At 38.1% G+C, this 17,816-nt stretch overlaps 1 protein-coding gene across 10 annotated transcripts in view; it reads right to left on the reverse strand.

Annotated features, from left to right (window-relative positions):
- Prrc2c (proline rich coiled-coil 2C) overlaps positions 1-17,816 on the reverse strand; it is an 83,798-nt gene that overhangs the window by 36,166 nt on the left and 29,816 nt on the right. For all 10 annotated transcript variants that reach the window (XM_004658792.2, XM_045159428.1, XM_045159405.1 and 7 more), the window contains exons 6-15: positions 15,236-15,459; positions 14,141-14,223; positions 13,160-13,293; positions 12,943-13,030; positions 11,131-11,275; positions 8,995-9,048; positions 5,028-5,616; positions 2,064-2,233; positions 1,475-1,733; positions 562-769 (exon numbers count right to left, since the gene is read on the reverse strand). In XM_004658792.2, coding sequence (XP_004658849.2) covers positions 562-769; positions 1,475-1,733; positions 2,064-2,233; positions 5,028-5,616; positions 8,995-9,048; positions 11,131-11,275; positions 12,943-13,030; positions 13,160-13,293; positions 14,141-14,223; positions 15,236-15,459 — 1,954 coding nt within the window. The remainder of the gene's footprint in view (positions 1-561; positions 770-1,474; positions 1,734-2,063; positions 2,234-5,027; positions 5,617-8,994; positions 9,049-11,130; positions 11,276-12,942; positions 13,031-13,159; positions 13,294-14,140; positions 14,224-15,235; positions 15,460-17,816) is intronic.

The raw sequence follows: 17,816 nt of genomic DNA on the forward strand, positions 1-17,816 counted from the left end.
AGTCTCAGGGTGGCCTCAAACTACGGTGATCCTCCTACCTCTCTCTGCCCCCCGAGTGCTGGGATTGGGATTAAAGGCATGCCCCACAAAATTTCTTTGCACATAATCTATAATAAAGACTTCATATTTAAAAAAAAAAACACTGAATTCTAAATTCTAGTATTTAACTTTGTACACAGAATTACTTTACAAACTTCCCTGGTTGATGGAGAAATGTCAGCTGGGAAGATAGCTCATGGGTTTAAGACACTTCCTGGCAAATTCTGCTGGCCTGGAGTTCAATTTCCTAGCACCCAGGTAAAGTCAGATGCATCTGTGGTTCATCTGCATTGCCATTAGGCCCTGGGGCACTACACCCATACTCTCTTTTTCTCTCTGCTTGCAAATGATGGATAACAAAAATGTTGCAAAGAAACAAATGTTCAAAGATGAAATAAAACCCACTGCATAGGACATCAGTGTTTTGGCTCAGTCCTAAATCAGTCATCTATAAAGATGACATGTATTTTTTATACTACCACATTCTATCCAGTCCCAGTAGCCATTTTACGAATCTGTTACCTTGCATCCTCGGGTTCTTCAGCTGACTTGGGGGTAGCTGCTGGCTGAGGCTCAGCATGATAGGGATCTGATCCCCACATCATGCGGGGCTCAGAAAGAGAAATGCCATGATCCCTCGCAGATCGAGCTATATGCTCAAATGACTCAGAAGTGTTTGGGGATCCCTCCATCTGGTCTCTTCTCATTAATGGTTTAGGAGGAATCATTCCTGTAAGAAAGATTAACAATTACATGAAAGAATTATGCAAAGTGAAACAAAACAGCAACCCTATATGCAAAACTGGAAAAGCGAAACCCTAACAGTAGTCTTGTTTGGCTTTTTCAAAAAAAAAAAAAAAATATATGATGCCTATTAAAAATCAGCTAAATTCTACCAAGATGTTAAAAGACTTCCCACAGAAAATTTCACTTACCTACCCTAGTTAGCTAATATTCCAGTAAATTTATTGTTTGGGTTTCAAAATCAGTGTAAATTTTAGTATCAAGATCTGACCTTATTTAGGGAAAGGATAGTGACAGTGAGTCCATCTTTTTGCCTTAGCCACCTGTGGTACAGGGATCACAGGCATAGGCCCCAAGCCTGGCTCAAGATACGATTTATGACACACCATCACTCTTCTTTTCCTCAATATTATTTTCATAATTGTCTAGCTGGACTTATTCTAATAAAAAGTGTTAATATATTTATTAAACTAATTTGAATAAATTCAAGCCACAGGCTGGCAAATGATAGAGGAAATTAAAAGCATAAAATATATAATGCTATTTATTTATTGAACAGAAGAAAAGAGCCATTACTTTAGTAGTCCTGAAGTTGGTATGAGTGTCTGGTGCTACATCATGAAATTTTTTGATTAAAATCTAGTTCTTATTTGTATTATTAATAAGGAAGCCTTAAACCATCTTAAGTTACCAGGATGAATGGGTGGGATGTCCATAGCAGGTCTTCCTGATATCATGCGAGGATCCATGTAGGACTGCATCATGAGCCACCTTGGATCAAAGCCCATGGAAGCCAAGTGCTGAGGGTGAGGCTGCATGGGCTGGTAAAGAGGTCTGTGTGGAGGAGGAGGGACTGCACTACCAGACGGTTGGGATGGAACAGTCTGTGGAAGCACACCCTGCTGCTGCTGCTGCTGCTGCTGCTGCCACTGCTGCTGTTTCATCTGCTCCTGGAAAATCAAGACCTCACACGCTGATGATATAGTCATTGTAACCAACTATATTCAAAATTAATGGCCCTCTTAAGATAATTAACATAGGAAGTTGGCTAAACACACCAAAGGACAGGTTGCAATACTTTGACTCAAAGCAGAATTTAACAGCCAGTCACTCATATTACAGAACCTAGAAATGCCATCTACAAAGACTAAAAACAAACACTAAAAAAAACCCAAAGAGAAGTTTTAAGTATTTCAAGTTGCATGTCACAATAATTTACTAGACTCCTGAATTATAAATCTTTTCACTCACATACATGTTAAAGTACTTTCTAGTCTTACCTGTTGCCGCTGAAACCGTGGTGGCAGTGATTTCTGGAACTGTTTGAAATAGCCAGATAGCACAGTAGGTCGAGGCTGAGACCCTGCCTCTGGCTCTGCCTCATGCACCACCTGCGTTGCCTCCTTTTCACTGCGATTGCTGTCTTGTCTACTAAAAACTGGTTCCTCCTCTGTCCAAAAAATGGCGAAAGATATCATCATCAAATACATTTTTGTATTGTAATGAAGTACTTACACTGGAGTATGATAAAATTCAGTAAGAATAAAAGGATTCAGAACTCTAGAACATTATTTTGTATTCCAATACAAACTGGAAGCCATGGGGAAGGTAACATGAGATTATCACAACAGATTTCCACAAAGATGGATTCTTAAGAAATGACAAATCCAAATCCAAAGAATTTCTATTTTGTGACAGTAAAACAATACTGATTTTAATATTTTCCTATTTTCACTTATTTCAATACCAATACAATATTTGATATCAATATTTACACACTGGCATATATGAAAATCAAATGTCTTACTAACACTTTCAAAGAGAGTACTATTATCTAAACAAAAACTAATGTATTTCCAGCATGTAGGAAAAGAGTGATCACCAGCTTTCTTGAAACCAAAATCAGTTTCCTAAGTGATGTCAAGTTATGCACACCAAAAGGAGAGCAATAGACATAAGTAGTCATGCATACATATGCAAGCATTTTCATCCCAAGGAAAACCAGTTAACTACCTACCTACATACATACATGCAGAAAGTAAAATTAGTTACAATTACAAGGCTATGTTTCTTATAAAGGGAAGAATTATACAGAGAATTTTAAAACAAGAACAAAGAAAGGAAATATACTTTGCCAAGGTATACTTCTACTCTTTGTAGAATGTAAAGAATCACAAATCTCTTTTGTCTTGTCTGTTGTTATACCCAATACTCTTAATTCTGTTACAAGGCAATAAAGTATTGGAAAGAAAACAAGATAAAACAATAGCTGGGAGCCTTTAATCCCAACACTTGGGAGGCAGGGAGAGATAGGAGTTGAGTTTGAGACCACCCTGAGACTACACAGTGAATTCCAGGTCACCTTGGGGTACAGACTGTACCTCAGGAAAAAAAAAAAAAAATGTAACTTGGGCTGGAGAAATGGCTCAGTAGTTAAAGCACTTGCTATCAAAGCCTAAGACCCCTGGATCGATTATCCAATACCCACAGAAAGACACATGCACAAGGTGACGAGTATGTGTGGAGTTCGTTCATTGCAGTGGCTAGAGGCCCTGGCTCATGTCCACTCTCTCCCTCATAAATTAAATAAATAAATGGATACATTGAGGCTTCTTGCCACGAGATGCATATACCACTTTGTGAATCTGGTTTGGCATGGGTAGTATGGAATCAAACAAAGACCATCAGGCTTTGTAAGCAAATGCCTTTAACCACTGAGTCATGAGCCACCTACCCAATCCTAAACACATGCTTTCAGTAATAGCATCAGTATTAAAACACTAAGCCATAGCCTTCTCACTAATCAGATATATTACATCTATCTTGGCATAGTGATCACCACTAAATTAAAACGTTATTTATTTCTGTTGCAACCAATTTCATTTTACGTTTGGTGTAATGAACAATCTTAAGTGCTTCTGTGTTGATGCACTTCAGTGACATGTAATAACAGTCCAATATCAGAGTTCCTTTAGGCTGATTAATTTAACTGAGTAATCCATGTGGATCTTATAATAAAGAAAAATGTGATAAAGATTTCTTTTTGTTCTCCTTTAGTGTTAAGATTAAACCCAGTGTGCATTCTAGGCAAGTGCCCTATGATTGAGCTATACTACCAGGACTTCTTTTGTGCTTTCTTGGAGAGGGAAGGAGGTGTTCTTTTGAGATTGGATCTTGCTACCTATGTAGCCCATGTTACATGTACTACTCATGGTGATTACCTTGCCTAGCCTCCAGACTTCTATTACTACAGACATGCACCAACAGGGCTGCAGTGACCTATTCTTTTATAAATACATTAAGAATCAAACTTTAAGGTTGGAGAGATGTCTCAAGCGAGCAGTTAAGGTGCTTGTCTGCAGAGCCTAACAACCCGAGTTTGATTGTAAAGTCAGATGCACAATGTGGTACATGCATCTGAAGTCTGTTTGCAGTGGCAAGAGGCCCTGATGCACCCATTACCTCTGTCTCTCTCTACTTACAAAGAAATAAGTAAAAATTTAAGAACAAATTTTGGCCGGGTGTGGTAACACACATCTTTAATCCCAGCACTCAGGAGGCAGAGGAGTTAAGATTCTACATAGAAAAAAAATAAAACAAAACCAACAAAAACATGAGTCAAGTTAGACAGTAACCCTGAATATAAATGAAAACCTAATATTTCAAAAACAAACAGCATTATAAACCACATCATAATTATGACAATTAACATTCCCTTGAAGGCAGACTTGTTCAACCTTAGTGACATGAAGGTCAATGAACAAATGAAATGCTCCAAGTTCACTGTCTTAGAATCAGAACAGAGAAAAAAAGCAATATAAGGGAAAATGAAGCCAAGAGAATATTGCACATAAAGTAGAACTGAAGCTCATTTTAAAACGCTGAGAAATAAGACAGGTGGCGCACGTCTTCCACCTCAGAATTCAGGAGACAGAGGAAGGAGGATCACCATTGAGTTTGAGGCCACCCTGAGACTACATAGTGAATTTCTGGTCAACCTGGGCTAGAGTGAAACCCTACCTCTAAAAACAAAGAAACAAAAAACAACCCTGAGAAACACTTTATGTGAAATATAAACACATGCTCTACCATAATAGAAAGAGTTTATATAAGATTGACCAAGACAAGTTGGGGATGCAGCCAACTGGTAGACTGCTTATCTAGTATGACTGGACCTGGTTTCAATTCCTAGAACTGCAAAATCCATCAAGCAATCAACAAATAAATGGACAAGAATACCATACCTTTGTTACAGATGTTTTCACTTTCTTTTTCTGCCACAGGCTCTAAAGTAGGTTCGTTGGATTCAATTTTCTCCTCTACCTTTTCCTTTTCCTTCAACTCACACTCTTTTTCCTGTTCTTTCATTTTTTGTTGTTCCTTTTCCTTTTCCCTTTGCTGTTCTAGTTCTTTCTCTTTTTCTTGTTTTCTTTCCTTCTCCAATTCTCTTTGTTTCTCCAGTTCTTTCTCCTGCTGCCTCTCTCTTTCCTTTTCCCGCTCTCTCTCTCGCTCCTGTTCTTGTTCAAGTTCTTTCTCACGCTCCCGTTCCTTTTCTCTCTCCCTTTCTCTAATTTCTTCTGGAGAGGGCTGTTTCTCTACAATGCCCAGCTTCTCATCCAGTTGTTTTAGTTTCTCTGCACAGGCTGCCTTCCTTTGCTCCTCCATCCTTCGCTCTTCTTCTTCACGCCGTTTACGAGCACGTTCCACTGCTGCAGAAACTTCAGACTGTTGCCTTCGTCTCTGCTTCCATATTTCATCATCGTCAGGCACTTGCTGCTTAGGAGGGAAAGGGCCTGGTCTTCCAGGTACTGGTTGTCTATCTGGAGGTGGATGCTGAAACATTAAGATACCAGGTGAATATGAGAATCCCATTTCTGATCACCACTGGGTATCACAGCATGGAGGGTATGGAAGAAAACTAAATGAAGATAAATAATACAGGTAAAGCCGGGCATGATGGCGCACACCTTTAATCTCAGTACTAAGGAGGCAGAGGTAGGTGGATTGCCATGAATTCGAGGCTACCCTGAGACTACATAATGAACTTCAGGTCAGTCAGCCTGAGCTAGAGTGAGACCCTACCTCTAGGGGAAGGGGAGGAAACAGTAATAAAGGTAAAATTTTGAGCCTATATAATTCACCAAATAAAGACCAGAAAAAGAGATTATCCATTACTGAGTGTTTTTACTGTGCCAGACATTATTAGCTCATTATAGATTAAATAAGAACATTTAGTATGGATGCTTTAGTAGCAGGCGACAAACAAAATGTTTTTAAAGATAGGCAGCCTATTGAGAAAAGGCTCCAAATATTCAAATGACAGCACAAAAGCCCTGAGAAGATTAAGGAACGAGGAAGAGCTAAAAAAAAAAAAAATAAATAAATTTAAAAAAAGGAACAAGGAGAGGAGACAGTGCTTTTCACACAACTACAAAGGTAGAAATACCCAAATTCAGCTTGCATAGAGAATTCCAAGACTAAGAAAAGCTGATATCAAACTGTATCTCTAAGAGATGGGAGGACTATGTAAAAGATTAAGGTTCACTGATGTAGTTTTCATCAATGTATTATAAAATAATGACTATAAAGTTTAACATCATGGCTAGAAAGCCAATGCGAAGACAAGAATGAAGGAGGAACACACAACATATTAACAACACTTTTAAAAAATTACAGTGAAGCATTAAAAGTAATATTAACACCCCCCCCAAAGTATCACAGCACAGCCATAATTCGTACAAAAGAAAAATAATGGTATAATGGAACAAAATAAAGGACATGAAAGTAGAAGGCTGAGAAGTGACTGTTTCCTTCTGCTTTGGAAGGTATGTCTGCTGTATACAACTGGATGCATTTGCACAATTCTCATTTACTTGTTATGCTGCAGTAACTAAATCACTGGTCTAAATGTTTTAAATTCTAAATTTAGAGGTTTTTTTTTTTTCATATGCAATGGCAAGTAGCCCTTGTAAATAAATAAAATACTAACTTTATGTGATGCATATATTTTAAGTATGTAGACGGATGAGTCAGCACAAATGATAAATATGATTACTGCTTCAATGAACATTTATATATATATATCACTCCTCTGCTCTCACTCATGACTCTATGCACCCTGGAGCCCAACCCTAAATAATGTTGCTTGGTGTAGAATTTAACAGATGCAGAAAGTTAAATTTTGTGTCTAGTTTCTTCTGCTCAGTGTAATGGTTTTGAGGTTATCTGTTGTATTGGCGTTTTGGTCCATTTTGCTGCTGGATATTTGATTATATGTTCTCCATCTATGATGTATGTGCCCTCGAATGCTTCTAGTTTTACAATTATGAATAAGAATACCTATGAACAATGATGTCCAAGGCTGTGTAAACAGTTTTCATTTCTTGAATAAACAGGAGTGAAACACCCAAGCCATATGGAGAATATCTTATAAACATCAGCCATATGCTTTCTAACATTGTTGTCATGTTGTATAGTCCCCTGCATTGCCTAAGGGTGCTGGCTGCTCTGCATCCTTGCTAACAATGACAATGATGGCTGTCCAATGCTGTTTTAGCTTGTATAACCCCTGTCATTAAAGACAATGAGTACTTCTCCCTGTGCTTATTGATCATTCATGTACTTTATTTTGTGAAATTACCATCATTGAGTTATGTGCGCTTTTAAAAAATTAATATATACAGTACAAATTTTCTGTCAACTTTACATGATCTCTTTCTGTGGCCTATCTGTGCATTTTTATTATCATTATGTATATGCGTGTATGGGCATGCATGTGCCACTGTGCACATGGAGAGCAGGACAATCCTGGGGTGTTTGTCTTCTCCCATCTTCTTAAACTTGGTCATTCTTTTTCTTTTTTTTTTTTTTTTACCTGGCACAATATGCAGAGCTAGGCAAAACTTGGTCATTCTTAATGCTGCTCCTTCTGAGCTCTGACTTCTGATGGCCTCCCACTGCTGTAAGGCTTGTTGGGACTACAGAAGTGTGCCACTAAGGAGGATTGAGTTCAGGTTGGATGGCTTTCAACTGAATGTCTTTAACTACTGTGCCATCTCCTCCCTAGCTTTGTACTTTTAGGGCATATTTTTCAAAGTCTAACTGACAAATTTTCTTTAATTCGTGTATTATGCTACACTGGGCTAGAGACAAAGGAACCCTATCTCAAATCTGTTCTAAAAATTACAACAAATTTTAACAAAATGGTTTAACAGAAACTGATCAACACATATCTCAAGTCACCAAAGCCCCCAAAGGACTAAAGCAAACACTATATAATCAAAAACTACATTGTGACATCTCAAAAGTATTTTATCGAAGGAGAGTTAAACTCTTGAGACTGAAGTTTATCTAATAGGATTGACAAATGAATACCTTACTAAAGATTGTGTAACATTAGGACAGAAGAGTGAAATGAGAAAAAGGAGGGGGGGGTTGTTTTTCTTTCTTTAAATTTTGTTTTACTTTTATTTGAGAGAGAATGAGGCAGACAGGGAAAGTGGGAGAAAGCGAAAGAACAGGTGTACCAGGACTTCTAGCCACTACAAATGAACTCCAGATGCACATGCCACTCGTGCATCTGGTTTATGTGGGTCCTAGGAAACTGAACCTGTGTCCTTTGGCTTAGTGCTTAGCCCCTCAACCATCTCTCCAGCCTTGTTTTTCCCTTTTTAAAAAAAGATTTTGTTATTTATTTATTTATTTGAGACAGAGAGAAGGAGAGTGACAGTAAGTGATAATGGATGTGCCAGGGCCTCCAGCCACGGCAAACAAACTCCAGACACAGGTGCCCACTTGTGCATCTGGCTAACATGGGACCTGGAGAATTGAACCGGGGTTCTTAGGCTTCACAGACATGTGCCTTAACCGCTAAGCCAGCTCTCCAGTCCCAAGCCTTGTTTTTCTTAAAGGAATTTTTAAAAAGGGCATGAGTGACATCGAGGTTTGTGGCAGAGGATGAATTCCTAGAGAAAAGGAAAAAAGTTATCCTCAGTAGCAAGGACAAGAATGAAGATGTGCGGCACTGATGTGTCATCTAAGTGCTTTTTATTTCCTAGTGAAATTAGGACCATGTTTCTCAGCAACAAAAAAGGAAGAAAATGAAGAAGAAGCCCCAAGAGCCAACAGGTAAAAGGTAGACAACTTTTTTGGCAAAGAAAGAAAATTTAAAACATGAAATGCAACCTATCATATAATAGCATTTATTTATACCTGTTGGGCAAGCAACTTTGGAGGTGGTGGCAGGTGTGAGGACGGTCCACGTTCCTATTACAAAAAAAAAGATTATTGAAAAAAATCAGATAAGAAAAAATACTAGAAACATTTCTGACCACTGATTTTCCCAATGAGAACACGTTTGTTTGCTCAAAGTAAACCCATCTCTTTTTTATTCTTTGTAACAAAAGCCAACGCAATCACTGATTCTCTAAATGCCCTCTATCACTCCAGTAACCCTAGATACTGGAATGCACTTTGCAAACATGATTCCAGAAATTCTAAAATTCTGTCCTAGAGGATGTGACTGGGGTGAGGTACCTCTTTTAAAAATAAGAAAAAATGTTTGTATTTCTCTGTTCTTCAGGAAATTCTCATTCCTTATAATCTGAGCAACAAAAAATGAAAAAAATTAATTTATTAAGGCTGGTTGTGGTGGTGCCCAGCTTTAATTTCAGGATGTGGAAGGCAGAAGTAGGAGAACTGAGGTGAGTTTGAGGCAACCCTGTGACTAGAGAGCGAGTTCCAGGTTAGCCTGGGTTAGAAATGAGACCTTACCTTGGAAAAAATGAAAAATAAAAGTATATAACATAAGTTCCTTTTCCAAGGTTCACAACTAATAATCTATTAAGCCATGATTCACTAAAGCCTAATTGCTTTGTATGGCCTATAAAACTCATGGAGCTTTTTGTTCTATTCTGGCATTTCTGTTTTTTTGCTACACTGAACGACTATACCCAGAGTTTGCACAGGATGCCACTGGGCTACATCCCCAGTCCCAACAAGAGGTTACTTCCATGGCTTTCTTACCTATCACCCATATCAAATTTCTTAAGATGTTAGGGTGTGTCTTTAAGAATTACATCAGTTAGTTGTGTCTTTTGCAGTACCTCCTGCTTTCTTTATATTCTTTAATAAATCATTATATATCCCTTCATGAAGGCCAAGGCCTTCAGATGAGTGCACCCTATGTGGCACATGTGCAACGTTGCACACTTGGGTATCTGCATTTGGGACCTGGAGATTTGAACCTGAGTTTTTAGGCTTCACAGGCAAGTGTCTTAACTGCTAAGCCACCTCTCCAGCCCTAGCTCTTTTTTTTCTTTCAGGGATCATCATTCTCAGCTATTTCATGTAAGCTTCCTGAGAGGCATGTCTCCCTTCTGTTTTGTAATTCAAACACATGCCATATTATGATATCAGAAGTTGGAAGAACTCCTGAATGTATCTCCTTCTCTGGTGTGTAGTGTAGCTACTGCTTTATTAACTCAGGAAATCAAATACACCTGTCCCCACACACTCCCCTGAAGAGTTCGATTTCTTGCTAGGTATGATTTTCCTTAACTTTGAAATACATATTATCCTTCCACTTTCCACTTTGACCTAATGTACTGATTTTAAAAACAAGTGAATCTTTAACTTTTCATTGATGAATTAGCTGCTATGTTTAGAATTTCATTTAATAGGGATGACAAGGATTCAGGATTATTTAAAAACATAGAGTCCTCTCCAAGTATTATGGTGGCAAATGCCCATAACCACAGGACTGTGGAAGGATGACATGAGAGAATCTTGGATTTGAAGCCAGGCAAAGCTAAACAGCAAAACCTCCACCTTAAAGAAAAACAATCCTCTCCAAGCTTTACTTAGTTCCTCTTTTAAGTCCCCTTCTAATTCTGTGATTGAAAAATTGAATCATGGGCTAGAAAGATGGCTCATATACTGTATATTTGTAAGTACAATGATTGTGATGGGGAGGTAATTTGATGGAGAATGGAATTTCAAAGGGGAAAGTGGGGGAGAGGGTGGGAATTGCCACAGGATATTTTTTTATAATCATGGAACATGCTAATAAAAATTAAAAAAATAAAAAATAAAAAAAAGAAAGCAAAAAAATAAAAAGAGAGAGAGATGACTCAGCAGTAAAGGTGCTTGCCTCCAAAGCCTAGCAAACTATGTTTGATTCCCCAGTATCCATGTAATGCCAGATGCACAAAGTGACATGCATGTGGAGTTTGTTTGCAGCAGCTAGAGGCCCTGGAGTGCCCTTTCTGTTTTTCTTTCACTGCTTGCAAATAAAACTAGTCCATGCACATCATTTGTAATGACAGTATCTGCACAACTCCAACAAACCTGGTTAAATGGAGGTCCTTTCCCATGGGGACCTTTTGCTACTGGTGACTGGGCAGGGATCTGCGATGATGATTTAGTGTTGGCAGCTTCATCAGTTTCTTTTCGGTTTTCAGTGTTTTCAGAGGCTTTGGAACCTGGATCCTCACTGAAGCATCAAAATGAACAAGAAATAAAAATCATACATCGCAAGCAAATGTGCTTGCTCGACCTCCACCCCCCCCCCCCAAAATATTGCGTAGATCTTCAGAAAGGAAATGGATCAGGTGATGATAGTTTGTGCTCCTGGTGCTCATTCAATGAGGACACAATATTCATCTGCAGGAGCCTGTCCGGATTATTGCAATGTAATACTGCATAGCAGCTGCCAAATCTGTGTTTTCCTAGGATTTAAAACCAAGGACTCATGCTTGCCAGGCAAATGCTATAACAAATGTGGATACTCACATGTGGCACAAAGGAACAGAACACACCACTTTTATTTTTCCACCTATAATATCACATCTGAGTATAATTAGTATTGCCCATTTCATTTTAAGTTACCCTGATTCATTAAAAATGAATGGGTTTTGTGGTGCATGCCTTTAATCCCAGCACTCAGGACACAGAGGTAGGTGGATCTTCTTGAGCTCAAGGCCACCCTGAGTGACATTTGTTTGCAGTGACTAAGGCCGGGCATGCCAATTCTCATTCATAAAGTAAAAAAAAAAAAAAAAAAAAACTTAAAAAGGGATAAACTAAACTAACATTTAAAAAAGAAAGTTCAAATTGCTGGCTCTCACATAAGCATAAAACTTTCAGTGTATGACAATGGCATGTGTGATGCTCTTATATTTCAGAAAAAAGAGATAAAAGGCTATTTTCCAAGACTGTCATACTGCTTGCTAAATTTTCAAGGACTTGAAGCAGTTATAGTGAGCCAGGAAACTGTATTCCAATTCTGTAAATGTAGAACAACCAAGCAAATCAACTGATCCCTGACTCATTCTTAAAATTACACACCCTACTTCTAAAAAATGTACTTTCGCCGGGCGTGGTGGCGCACACCTTTAATCCTAGCACTCAGGTGGCAGAGGTAGGAGGAATGCCATGAATTCAAGGCCACCCTGAGATTCCACAGTGAATTCCAGATCAGCCTGGGCTAGACTGAGATCTTACCTTGAAAAAAGAAAAAAAAAGTATTTTTTTGCTGGGTATGGTGGCATACACCTTTAATCCCAGTACTCAGGAGGCAGAGGAGGATCCCTGTGAGTTAAGAGAGCCTGAGAATACAAGTGAATTTCAGGATATCCAGATGCTAGGAGACCCTACCTTCAAAAACCAAAGAAAGGGGCTGGAGAGATGGCTTAGCGGTTAAGCGCTTGCCTGTGAAGCCTAAGAACCCTGGTTCGAGACTCGATTCCCCAGGATCCATGTTAGCCAGATGCACAAGGGAGTGCACGCGTCTGGAGTTCGTTTGCAGTGGCTGGAAGCCCTGGCACACCCATTCTCATTCTCTCTCTCTCCCCTCTCCTCTCTGTCGCTCTCAAATAAATAAATACAAACAAAAAAATTAAAAAAAAAACAAAAAAGGTACTTTCTTGAGACATATCAAACTAATTCCTTGATAAGTGTTATAATATTAATTTGGCTTATTAACCACCCTCCTAATGAAGTAATTAAAACTCCCTAGATGAAAATGTATCAATTTTAAATAGAAACAAATGTTTATGAATGAACCATCTCTATTTTATGAGTAAAAACCATTTCTATACAAAGAGCTAATATTCTATCGACAAATTCACACTGCTATTAACACAAGATGTCACAACTTACTTGCTAGTCTCTTTAGGACTACTACTTCCTTGCTCATCGTCATCACTGAAGTTCAGCTGTTCTGTATAATCTACTTCCATCTGAGCACCTGAAGAAATAAGGACAACTCAGATTGCTTAAAAATGCATACAGATTATGCTATGTAAACAAAACAAAACAAAACACCAAACAATCTGAAAAATATTATCTACTTAAAGCATTTAACATTTTGATTTACCTGCCCAACCTTCATCAGCTTCAGCATCTAGGTTATCAAACTTATCAAGTTCCTTTAGTTCTGATGCACTAAGTATGGAAGGGCGTTCAGGCTCAGAAGCCCATGAAGGAGGAGGACCTCTTCCTCGAAGGCTTCTACCAGGAGGACACAGGTAGGAAAAGACAAGGAATATGAATTATACTAAGAATATATTCAAACAATATAATGTATTGTTTCAATTCAATATTAAGTGTTTTTAAGGGCAATACATACAGTATTTGGCTCTAACATGAGAATGAAGAAATTTACATTGGAACATAAACACAGGAAAATTTAATACTAATTCTTATGTAAGCATTTAGTAGTTAACAGGTTTTTTTGTTTTTTTTTTTTGCATATGTGGTATGTGCACATATGTGGTCTGTGCACACCATGTTCAGAAGACAAACAACATTGGGTATCTGTTATGGCTCAACCCCTAGTTTTCTTGAGTCATTCTCACTGAACCTAGACCTGCTGGTGGTTTTGGTCAGACTGGCTGAATGGTGAGCCCTAAGGAGTCTCTTATTGTCTCAATTCCCCACAGAACTAGAGTTTACAGGCATGTGTGACTGTTTACATCAGTACCAGGAAATCAAACTCAGGATGAGTCAGGCCCTCATGCTTACACAGCAAGTACACTTACCCTGAGCTATCTCCACAGCCCAAGTTTTTAAACAATTCTTACGATTTTACAATAAAATGAATATGTAAAGAGTAACCATGAGCAAAATTAGAAATATGCTAAAATCTGATTTTGGGGGGGGGGGGAAGGCATGATTAACATGAAAGAAAAAGGAACAAACATGTATCAACTTTAGGAGTATATTTCCTGTTTTCAGATTTCTATGTCAATTAAAATAATGAACTGGAGATAGTCAATTACTGTTAACAGCAACTGCAAACATCACAATCTGCTCAAACATACACATTATATATCCCGTGCAGTTTTAATAGTCTTACTTGTTTGTTTCAGATAGGGAAGGTGGGAACCGCATAGGACCATGTAGAGGAGGATATGCCATCCTTGGATACTGCTGAAACATCTGCATAAAAAAGAAATTTACTAGCTGATGTTATTAAAATTTAAATTTGAGTAGCCCTGAGATTATAACTTTAAAGTACATATTATATATATACTAAATTCTATAATATTAATACTAAGGTATTAATAATCTTATCTGCTTGTAGAGAACACCATTCATTCAATAACAAGCTACTAATAAGAACAATACTTACACCATGTCTTTATAAACATAGTAAGTAGGACACAGAGAGTATCCCATTAATGAAAATATACTGTTAACCCACTATTCTAAAATGGTTAAATGCAAAGAAAGAATAGAATACTAAGAACAAGTTTAATAATATTTTCTTTCTGTGAATAATGAGGCTTCTGTAATATGTGAACTTATTTAATCAGGCCCATGCAAATTGCCATATAACGCCATAGTGTTAAAAAATAAGAAAAACAGACCTTTATACAAATAAAAAGATCTCATAATGGGCTTATCAGTTAAGGCACTTGCCTGCAAAGTCAAAAGACCCAGGTTCGATTCCCCAGAACACATGTAAAAGCTAGATGCACAAGACAGAACATGCACCTGGAGTTTGTTTACAGTGACTAGAGGTCCTGGCATGACCATTATTTCTCTTTCAAATAATAATAATAAAAAAAAACCACTGATGTGGTAATGCTTCTTTATTATTAGGTCATTAAATAACAAGTGATCCAACTATTGATCATATATATTGTTTTTATTTGTTTTCAGCCAATGTCTCTAGTAGCTCAGGGTGGCCTTGAACTCCATATTATCCTTCCTAAAGCTGCCAAGGGCTAATATTATAGGCATGAGCACCATGGCAGGCTGTGTCTAATATACCGTGAAGTAATGCTGAATAGTGTGATGTGGAATTTCAGTGCTGTTGCTATTTTTGTGATGTTTACTACGGACATAATTAAAGAAAACATTAATTTTTAGTTAGTTGTTAATCAAAGTATGTTCAAACTTTCCCATTCCAATGTTCTCACGGCATAATTAATTTAGCAACACTCACATATGGAGGCATCATAGCTCTATACTGGGAACCAAGTGCAGACTGCTGTCCATTCAGTTTAGCCTGAGGAGGACCACAAGCTATCCTCTTTTCCACCACTTTGAGGATGTCACTTTGTTCTGATGTTATAGCTGTGTTTTCATCCTGGCCAACTTGTTTTTCATCTTGATCAGATGGAGAAGGTGAACCAGCTGACTTACCACCATCTCTCCAACAGGCAACATCTGTTGTGGAGGGAATAAAAGGAATAAGAACACCTGAAAAACAATAGTGATACTAACTTTGGTAGAACATTTGAGGAAAAGTTAAGCAAGGAAGTAGAGGAGCAAAGTCTAATATGGGGCCTACTGAGTGTTTGGGAACCGAAGGTGTACACTTTGTCTACTGCAGTGGCTTTCAAAGCATATAACTGATTCCTCAGGATGCTACCACAAGCAAACACAAGAGAGGAAGAAGTTATTAGCCTTTCTATGTATAGCTTTATTAATATATATGTAGAGATGAAAATTCTGTTCTCATTGGGTCCATGTGTCAGGATATGTGAGATTTTCTGAGGGAATTTCTACAAGGTAAGGCTAATTGTGTTGCTGTCATCATTTGGTTTCAGTTAGCTATTGCTAGTTACATGTGCCCAGGTGAGATTTAGTGACAATATATGGCTTAATCACAATTACAAAGATGAATGTGTAGTTGTGAAAGTAAACACTGTATGGTAGTCAGCTTCCAAGATTACCCAAGTGGTCTCTGGCATTCATGTTGTGTGTACCCAAATTGGAACAGAAGTCACAGCATGTCCCTTTTAAGATTAGAAAAGCAACAGACTATAGATACAAGACAAGTCTGTTGTATTTAATCTGTCATCCCATACTTTGAAGGCATATTACCAGCAGCACCATAACAGGAGCCAAAAGTTCTAAGTGAGTTGGCAAGTAGGACTCTAGTCAGGTATCTTCAATGGACAGCTTTAAGGCAGCCCTGTGAGATAGTCCCTTAGTCAAAACTCCAAGAGGTTGCTCTTGGAGTTTGTCTTTCAGTATTGTGGGAAATATTATGTTGGGTTCAGTGTGTTGTTATATACTGTCAAATTTGTTAGGTAGCAATAAATAACTTAAAGGTGAAAATGCAACAGAACATGGAAAAACTGGAGCAGACACAACTATTTCTAATATGGATTTGGTGACTATATGATTGTTTTCTGTTCATTTTTATTTATTTGAGACAGACACATAGAGGAAGGCAGATAGAGAGGGGAGGAGGGAGAGAATGGGCATGCCAGGGCCTCCAGCCATTGCAAACGGACTCCAGATGTGTGTGCCCCCTTGTGCATCTGGCTAATATGGGTCCTGGGGAATCAAGCCTTGAACTGGGGTCCTTAGGCTTCACAGGCAAGCGCTTAACCACTAAGCCATCTCTCCAGCCCTGACTATATGATTTTTTAGAGAGGACATATATTTGACAAAAAATGAGCCAGAAGTATGAAATAAAACAACCATAGAGTGGACTTATAAACATTTCTATCAAGAGGAATTGGTGGGTTACAGAGTCCCAAATATATGGGAAGATGAATCTAGTAATATTTAAAAGCCTCTCAAACACTTTTCTACTTTTAGTTTTTGCTTTATAACACATAAAACATTCTTTACTATCTATCTAAGATGTTTTTTACTCAGCTTAAGTTCAAAAAGCAAAGAATCACTGAATAAATGTAGTAAATAAATGAACAGATCTTATAAACATATACTGGGGAAATTTGTTCAAATTCTTTGTTGTAAAATAAGATCAAATAAATAGCATGTGGCTGTAATTCCAGCTCTCAGGAGATTGAAGCCAAAGCAGGAGGATGGCAAGTTTGAGACTAGCCTGGGTCACACCTAGCAAGGCTATCTTAAAACAACAGCACATATACAAACATGCATGAAGAAGGGGAGAGGGGAAAGACAGGGCAATGGAAAGAGAAAAGGAAAAAAAGAATTACTCTGTATAGAGGATAGTAGACATCTTTGTAAATGGTAAACTTTGATTTAGAAAGTTAGATGGATGTGAAAACCAAGATAATGTATTTTCAATAAGTTCTCATGTTACAATGATAATCTTGATATAAAAACCCTGTTCATAGCTTGGTGTGGTAGCACACACCTTTAGTCCCAGCACTTGGGAAATGGAGATAGGAGGATCAATGAGTTCAAGGCCACCCTGAGACCATATAGTGAATTCCAGGTTAGCCTGGTCTACACTGAGACCCTATCTAGAAAAACCAACCCCCCCCAAAAAAAATGTTTGCATGAATACAGTCCTAGTTTCTTTTCTTTTTCTTCTTTTTAAAAGAATATTTTATTTTTATTATTTGAGAGTGAGAGAGAGAGAGAATGGGCAAGTCAGGGCTTCCAACTGCTGCAAACAAACTCCAGATACATGCGCCACCTTGGACATGTGGCTTATGTGGGTCTTGGGGAATTGAACTGAGGTCCTTTGGCTTTGCAAGCAAGCACCTTAACTGCTAAGCCATCTCCAGCCCCATTCCTGGTTTCTTTTGAAGTTAAGAAGTCACATACATATAGGTATGCAGGAAGGACAGCACAAG

This window comes from Jaculus jaculus, chromosome 1, assembly GCF_020740685.1.
Source record: "Jaculus jaculus isolate mJacJac1 chromosome 1, mJacJac1.mat.Y.cur, whole genome shotgun sequence".
Classification (NCBI taxonomy): Eukaryota; Metazoa; Chordata; class Mammalia; order Rodentia; family Dipodidae; genus Jaculus; species Jaculus jaculus.